Source organism: Etheostoma spectabile, chromosome 3 (assembly GCF_008692095.1).
Source record: "Etheostoma spectabile isolate EspeVRDwgs_2016 chromosome 3, UIUC_Espe_1.0, whole genome shotgun sequence".
In the NCBI taxonomy this organism is placed as follows: domain Eukaryota; kingdom Metazoa; phylum Chordata; class Actinopteri; order Perciformes; family Percidae; genus Etheostoma; species Etheostoma spectabile.
In genome coordinates this window covers 6,457,396-6,465,808 of record NC_045735.1, presented here as the reverse complement: position 1 = coordinate 6,465,808, position 8,413 = coordinate 6,457,396, and the positions used below count along the sequence as shown (strand labels likewise).

Genomic DNA, 8,413 nt, shown 5'->3' with positions numbered 1-8,413 from the left:
AACAGAAAAAAAGACAGCAAAAAAAAAAAAAAAACTGAAGACCAGAAGATAAACAGCATTCAAAATGGGAAAACCCCTAACTGTTGTAAACAAAACCCCTTTCAGCGCTGTCTCCAACACCTGTCATGTCAATTGTCCACATCCTCAGCAGATGACTGATGGTTATAATTAAGTTCAGTTTGGTGGCTGGTTACCATAACAACACATGAACCTCAGTTTCTTCCCGTATACGTGTGATTATGATGTCACTGGTACTGGAGGTAGTTCTTGAGCATCTGCGGCAGTGGGAGTGTGTCAATATGATGGATGCGCTCTCTACCCAGAGCCAATCGAGCTACTCGTCTGCACAGGTCCATGAGGGGGAGGGGCTCCGCTGTGATGGACAAGAGAGGGGGAGCGACATGGTTAGGGTCCAAACAGTTAGTACAAGCTTCTGAGTGTGACAACAGACCCTTTCAATCCCAGTTAATTGTTTACTTAAAGCTGACACCAACGTCTAAAGTGTTGTAGTACCTATAGACAGAGGACACCTGCTTTTGGTCCTCCTCAAAAAGCCCCATTCAAACATGTGACATTTGCTGGATATTTACGTATTCTTCCATGCAGTTGTCATAAAAGCAATTAATGAGGAAGGGAGCTGGTCTGATTATTGAGGTTGTATGGGTTTCTTTTTTTTTTCTTCCAAAAAGGGAGACATGTGTTTGAGTATTTGTTGTGAGTCTAACTGTATTGCTGTGATCTTAAATCGGGGGCAGAAAACATGCATTTAGTTTCTCTGTGTGTAATTATCTTTGTGCTGCTGCAGCCTTTTTGTTAGTCTGACAGCATTTCATTCAGAAGTGATAAAGAAATGTTACCGGCTCCACCCTAGCAAGACTGAAGGTGTGACTTGCACATCCAGTCCTTCCTCCTGACGCTTTGAGTGTCATATGATAAAGCGCTATAAACATGTAATGATTGAATCATTTTTAAATATGTAGGTGACTCGAGCAGTAAATAAGACACGGAACCAGCATGTTAAATTGGCATTATATTTACATAATGAGATATTTACATAACAAGATGCATGTCTGAAAGGGGCTCAGATCTAAGACTATTTTAATAGCTGGACCTATTTCTGGTGACAGTAATGTTGACCAATAGTGATGACGACACCAAGCAAGATGAGGAAATGCCAACAAACCCTTTTAATTTTCACTGTTGCTAGACTAAGCTGTAACCTGCGATCTAGCAAAGCAGTTTCCAGTTGAAATTCTTTACTGTGGCTATTGCTGCTGCTATCAACTATCAAAAGGGAAATGGGAAAGCATACACAATTACCAAGAAAGAGAGAGAGAGAGATGCCACTACTAATTATTGAAACTGCCATATAGTGTAAAAGCATTGCTATGACATAAGTAACTAAACTATACAGTATACAGAAAAATTCATCCACTGCAGGCCATCACAAAATCATCTATCAGTAACTAGCACACACTGAAAACAATTTCTCATTTACGCAGCAAAAAATGATTACATAGCGGGTTGCCTCCATTTGTATTATGTATTATTTATTGCATTATTTGTATGTCCTTAAGAATGGCAGTGAGCACACTTGTTCACCATCTATAATTTTTTTTCAGCTCATGAATGCATTTACTCAATTAAAATGCTTTGATTGCAATCGCGATGTTACGCTGTGCGATTACGTAACTGTAGATCATTCTGCTGAATGGTTATGTTCAGTCTGTATGGACGCTACTAGACAACATACTTGAGGGAGTGCACATGCGCAGTCAGGTTTCTGCTTCAGGTGCACACCTCCACTGAGTTTTTTTGTTGCAGGACGGTAGGGGAAGACTCATGAATATTTATTAGGAAACTCATCCCTGATTGGCTAGTATTTGTTGCCTGCTCTGGTTGGCTTGGTTAAGTTTAGGCAAGAGGACTGGGATTGGTTATGGTTAGGATAAGAATGTCAGGCAGCCCGTTACTCCTGACTGTATAAGTTCCATTTGGTTTCTGGAAGTTTATGAAATGAACATAACCGGCTTGGATTAAAAGTAAGGACTCCTCAGTTATTTCGACAACAACTTTGACTTTTCTGACAGTATAAACCTGATGAAGCCACAGTGTCTTAAAAAGCTTGTTTTTATTATTCAAGGTTAACTCACTTTACCGTCTTTTTCTTCTCGCCTTTCCCTCCCATAGCCGCTATTCTTATCCGACACCGCTCACGGTCCCTCTCCCTCCTTGCTCGACCACTCACTCACGTCAGTCAGCAAACGCGCCTTACGCTACCATCGTAACATCAATGGACCAGTCACGCTTGGTTTATGGTTTCATTTAGTATAGTCAGTTTAGTTAGTATTTTCTTATTTATTGATTTTTTAGTCTTAATTCATGCCATGAGCCAAGCAAAAAATGTCCATTTTAAAAAACAAAACAAAAAGTACTGCACATTTTTAGTTTATGTATTCCTTCATTTGGTAGGTTTCCAAAGATTAGTATTTTGTGCATTTTCCTTGATACCATTTCGCAATATTGTAAATCACAATATGATTTCTTCTCCAAATGGGGCGGCCCGAGCCAGGAAACATATTGGAGGCAAGTGATGTCTGTGTCTCTCAGACAGAGACAGACTCTTAACTGCTGTCCCTTTATGGATGTCAAGCAGCTCCACCTGGAAGCACCATCTGGTAGGGCTGAATTCCTGCTGTTCAGAATCCACTTGTGCAAAGGACATGAGCAGGGGCATTTACACTTTGCATGCAAACATAGTACATGAGCTTGTTGACAGGCTAGAGACTGAAAAGAAAAGTTTGTCGCCATTTCTATGAACTAGCCGGACCTGCATGGTCTACATGACTCTTTGCATAGATGATCAAAAGGTATCGTACACATTCGCTTGTAGTCTTGATGCTGTGATTTATTGATAGAGCCATGGTTTTGAAAAAAAAGGTCTTGTTCTAGGCAAATAGCCTGAACCTGCTCCATCAATACGTTCTAGCATCATGGCTAGGAGTGTGAACCGGTGTTCAGACGGCAGTCAAAAACTAAGATTTTCTTATGTTGATTCTGTCCATATTGAGCCATGAAAAAACATTTGCTACTGGACATCAGGGGGTTTGGTTTGCACACACACACCCCAACAAGCCTCCTCTTTGAATGATTGAACCATCTCTCTCCACAGTCTATTAAAAGTCCACCACATTACCACAAACTGAGGCCCCTACCAAAAAATAAATGAATGTGTGACTAGTCTGAAGTGTGTTCATGGAACCGGAGTACAACGAGATCTCAGGCATTCCTCTGTGCATGAACTGCTGCCCTGGTGGCCCCACACACACACACACACACACACACACACACACACACACACACACACACACACCCAACACACCCACCACACACACACACACACCACACCACACACACACACACACACACACCAACACACACACACACACACACCACACACACACACACACACACACACACACACACACACACACACACACACACACACACCTAAAAGAAAGCAGGAGCTTGTCTGAAATGAGGTTCAAAGTAAAATCAAATAAACATTGACTGAGCTTACATCAAGATCCTAATAAAAGCATTTAGGTACAGAAATCTTTATTGGGGTCTCTTTTAGAATAAAGAATGATTCACTTTCTAACGATGAATCTGTTTAGAAAATCACCATTCTTTGTGCTGTGCCCGTGTTTGCAACTAATGGCGAACCTTTGCAGGAACCACTCAATGAATTCCTGTGCTACGTTCTGGTAAGTGACCTTTGAAACAGCGAGGGGAAATAATGAAATCCACCAGTGAACAGCAGCTGACAGGGTTTAAAGAAATGGGAGTACAGCTATCCCAATTTATTTGACTGTCACGGGCTTAATGAAAAGCCTTTGTAATAGCACTGTGGGGACAAGCGGCAGAGTGTGGATTCATCTGTAGCCACATCAACATGGAAAGTGCTTAAATCAGATGTTGAAATAATTCAGACTGAATATAGACAATGTGCAGCGAATTCTCCAATGAGAAGCTGAGCTGATAATTATTCACAGCAGCTGGAGAAGTACTTGGCAGGGCAATCACATCCCTCTGACATCTTCTTACCCTGTGTTCGCAAAGGCAAGGCCATGCTTTAGCACATCAGCTTACAAGATTAAGAACTAAGACAACATACAACCAGTAGTACAATCAAGTCTCCATTCATCCAGCACCTTGTGACCGTATGAACTCTACTCTGAGATAAAAGGACTCTGAAATCACACATTCTTGGTGCACGTGGAGCCCTTTGTGGAATGCAGGACCCACCACAGATTGATTTACTTTCCGTTGGGCCTAACAGCACCCATCAATCAGCCTTACCCTTACCAGCACAGCCCTAACATATAGGTAGTTTCCATAGTAACCAGCTCGTCACACCACCAATGTGCGATGACACTGTTCTGGGTTTATAGTCACAGATGCACCAGACATTGCATGTGTCCTTTTGTTAAACTTCCATTTGGCCTTTTTCTATAGAAGTAAGCATATTTACTGTAGAATTACTTCATTCAGAACCCATAGAATCCGTGTTTTCTCCTCCAGTTTTGTACCTGCATGTATCAAACCCAGGAAAAAAATGAATTGTTTCTTTTAATGCAAGACTCATTAGAACTCAAAAGTAAAACATGGCCGCTTGCCCTAAGAAGACTAGTGCTACCACAATAGCAATACTCTCCGATGGTGTTCTCCTGAAGGAGGTGATGACATAATGGTTCTACAAACTTGCTGAAAACCAGCCAGCCAGCCCCAGCTGACACGAGCTGGTCTCCATGGTAAGGGTTGCCTTTAGTTTTTTATGGTTCTGCATCAAATTGACTGTGTACCCCTCTGCGTCTAAGCTGGACCCTACGGCGTAGCCTGACGTGCATTTCTCAAAAAATGTAACTACACTTCACAGCGAAGCACGTTGCTCGGTCGTTGCTTGATAGTGTTGAGTTCCCCCTTGACTCATATCCTGCTTCTCCTTCTCCATAAACAACATGAAATTAAGGAGAGGGTTAACTTTCCCTGCTTCGGATTTCCCACCGTGGTCAGAAAACACAGGGGAGACACTTTGTTTCTCTATGACTCTAGAGTTGGTACTCGCTCTAAAGCTAAGAGTCATCACTCTCTCACTGATCCCTCGCTTCACCCCCCACCCACCCCCACGAAGGCGGTTTTCCAAACTTCAGCCTTGGTGCAGAATTACAGCCACTAGAGTCAGTCCCACAATGAACTTTCCTTAGGACGTGCCATTTCTGTGTTTGTAGCTATTGAGATTGGCCCATCTGAGCTTTCATTTTCTCAAAGCCGGAGCAGGATACCCAGGACTCGGTTTACACCCATGGTCATTTCTAGCCACTGGGGGACCATAGACAGGCTGGGGGAACTCATATTAATGTTAACTCATAAAGTGAAATTTTCATGCCATGGGACCTTTAAGAATTGACCTGACGTGGCTATTCTGCTTCATGAATTCCATTACAGAATCATCCAAAATACTTTGTTACAGAAGTTTGCTCTTGGTAACAATTGTCCTCAACATATTTCAAACACATGACAAAGTTTTATTTTATTTTATTAGACTTTAGAAGGTAACAGCTTTGAATGGGATGAACTGGCTCATATCACCATTATAAATAACAATTGCAATTTCAGTGAGAAACCTTTCTGTGACCTCGTTCATTACGTTCATATAGACCTTAGTGTGTTCTTTCTTACAAAAGGAAGCTCTAACACTAACTTGACAGGTATCATTTCATAGTTAAATTTAAGTCCATATAATGATGAACAGTTTCTCTGTGTGCCTGCGTCTATTTAAAGCAGCCTGCATGTCATCTTTCACACACAAAAAAACAACCCTGAATGACTTTTAAACTGAATCAGAATTAACAGGTGTGTTTAATAATGAATCCATGTTAATTAGCTAGAAGCATTGCAGTTAAGCATAACGTGCAGTGGAGCTTTTAGCTCATTCTTCACCTGTCCTACTCCCTCCAATCAGTCGTGTAACTGTCCATCTCTCCATCCATCTCCATCTCACTCTCCCTTTCCTCTCAAGAACCCAAGCCCTGTTTTTGTAATAGCTAGGGACTAGTTTCTGACAGATTCATGGCACACTAAAGATGAGATGGAGTGTGGGAAAGTGTGGTTGAGGAAGACTGAGCGGCTGATGAACCATTGGACCACAGAGACCCGCTGTCTGGCAGGCGAACACATCTACCTAACACTTAATTGAGAACAACGTGGAAGAAGGGGAGGGACGGCGGAGCGTTGGTTAGTCTGCCCTTTGCTGAGGTGAGACAGCCAATATGCTCCCCGCAGTTTCCTCCCCTCTCTCACCCACAGCCCAACAAATGTGTGTGGGTATGTGTGCACAGCATATACATCAGCTCAGCATGAGAGACAACACAACCCAGTTCTGTCATACCTAGAAATAAAGGGTAGGACAGGTCCATCTTTTCTGGGCACTTGTTCCAATTTACTGTTCATTTGACTCCACCCTCTTCCTCTTGCATTCCCTACATTACGAGAACCCAGGTAACACGCATTGGTGCAGAATCCCGGCCATGCTTATCTAATAGATTAGCATAAAACTGTTGGGGCTGTCTGACCTAGATTTAAGATGACGGGTGTATGTGTCATATATATATATATATATATATATATATATATATATATATATATATATATATATATATAATATATATACATAACACACCACACACACCACAGCCTTAAGGTGCAGACACATCCCCAGTCCACTCTCACGGATGGATCAAAGGGGAGAGAAGGGAGTGGAGGAATATTTGAAGGGAGAGACAGAATTAGATCAATGATGTAGGAGTTAAAAAAGAAAATTGGAGCAGAACAGTGAGGCGAGCAGTAGAGAGGGACAACAGAGCAAACCATTGCTCTATACGTTATTGGAAATGCAGGTGTCCAAATTGAATTGTATACTCAATAGCGGAAACCAATTGCACACTGAACTAGTGATTCCTTCCACTGACGATATCCGACTTCATATTACTTTTCCAGAGGGAAGCATGGACTGCTGTCAATTTGGTCAATGCCCATTCTGCTGCTCTCTCACTCTGCTCAGGAAACTGAGGCTAAACACACACACACACACACACACACACACACACACACACCTTTCAATGTGTCTATGTTCACATAAAACAGAGGATATTTAAAAAAGATTTATTGTTATTTTCCAAATCCAACAATACTCATGCTAGTTTTTTTCCTAATCGTTTTTCTTTTCTCCTTTTATTTTAGTGAGTGGTTGAACATTAGTTGTTAGAAAAGAAAACTTAGATTTATGGTCACGGAGTAGTTTTGGAACATAAAGTAGGGTGAAATTGCCAGGAGAGCTTTATTTACTGGGCAAAAAAAAATTATAAAAATGGAAAAAGCCATCCCAACAATAAACCAGCCAGTTCATCCAATCACCATTTCTGGTAAGCTGGTACTGAATCTGATCACCACTGCTCCCAAACCAAACCTATTTGTGCAGAACATGTTCAATGGAGTTAGATTTTGTACAACAAAAGTGATTAAATTGTGATAGAAAACAGATGCATCACCAGGCCCCTTAGACAACAGAGGACTCATTAAACACTGCCCTGAAAGATAACAGGTGTAACATCACATTGTTACTCACAAATATTTATTGGGAATAAAACGCTTTATATATTATTAGCCATATATTTTTTATTATTTTAGTAATTTCTGTACAATAAATTCCAACAACCCCTGCATTGTGTATAACCACTCAAACAAAACTCACTGGCTGATATTTAGTCTAAAGTAGCCTTCTGTAACACAATGTTTAACCTTAGTTCATGCGAGGTCGAAGCTCAAGCTACAGCTGGAATTTGTGCTGTGAATACCGTCAACAGCTCTGAATTGCAGATAGGCAGAAGGAAGACATCCCATTTGCATAGTGGCAGCCCTTTGCCAACAAACTAGTGAGCAAGCTGCCTGGTCAACAATTAACCACCCACCTATCTGCCAAAAAGTCATCTAAACCGTTTCCACAGCAACCTGCCACCACACTTGGGTGTGTAAACACTGAAAGGAAGGATTAGTGTTGAAAAGGATGAACAGGAAAAAAAGGAGGGGAAAGGAAAGCAGGAGGGAGGAGATGAAACAATGAGAGGTGGAGCAAAAGGGGGGGGCAAGCAAGTCAGTAGGGCTTCCTAGTCCTTGGTCCTGTTCAGGTGTGAATGAGTTTGGAGTCAGGCCACTGTGGTGTCATGACGCTTGTTGTGGTGGAGAGAAATAGACAGCTTTTCAGGAAAAGGAGGATGACCGCAAGATGCAGCAAGCCTATTTATTTATTTTTTTTACAAATCAGGAGGTATGAAAACTCAACTCAAAAAAAAAA

The 8,413-nt window shown here is 41.6% G+C and overlaps 1 protein-coding gene across 2 annotated transcripts in view; it reads right to left on the bottom strand.

Annotated features, from left to right (window-relative positions):
* Positions 1 to 8,413, bottom strand: part of LOC116675418 (SPRY domain-containing SOCS box protein 4) — a 44,616-nt gene that overhangs the window by 992 nt on the left and 35,211 nt on the right. For both annotated transcript variants that reach the window (XM_032507248.1, XM_032507249.1), the window contains one exon: positions 1 to 373. This exon is cut by the window's left edge and continues 992 nt beyond it. In XM_032507248.1, the coding sequence (XP_032363139.1) occupies positions 246 to 373 (128 nt within the window). In that variant the 3' untranslated portion in view covers positions 1 to 245. The remainder of the gene's footprint in view (positions 374 to 8,413) is intronic.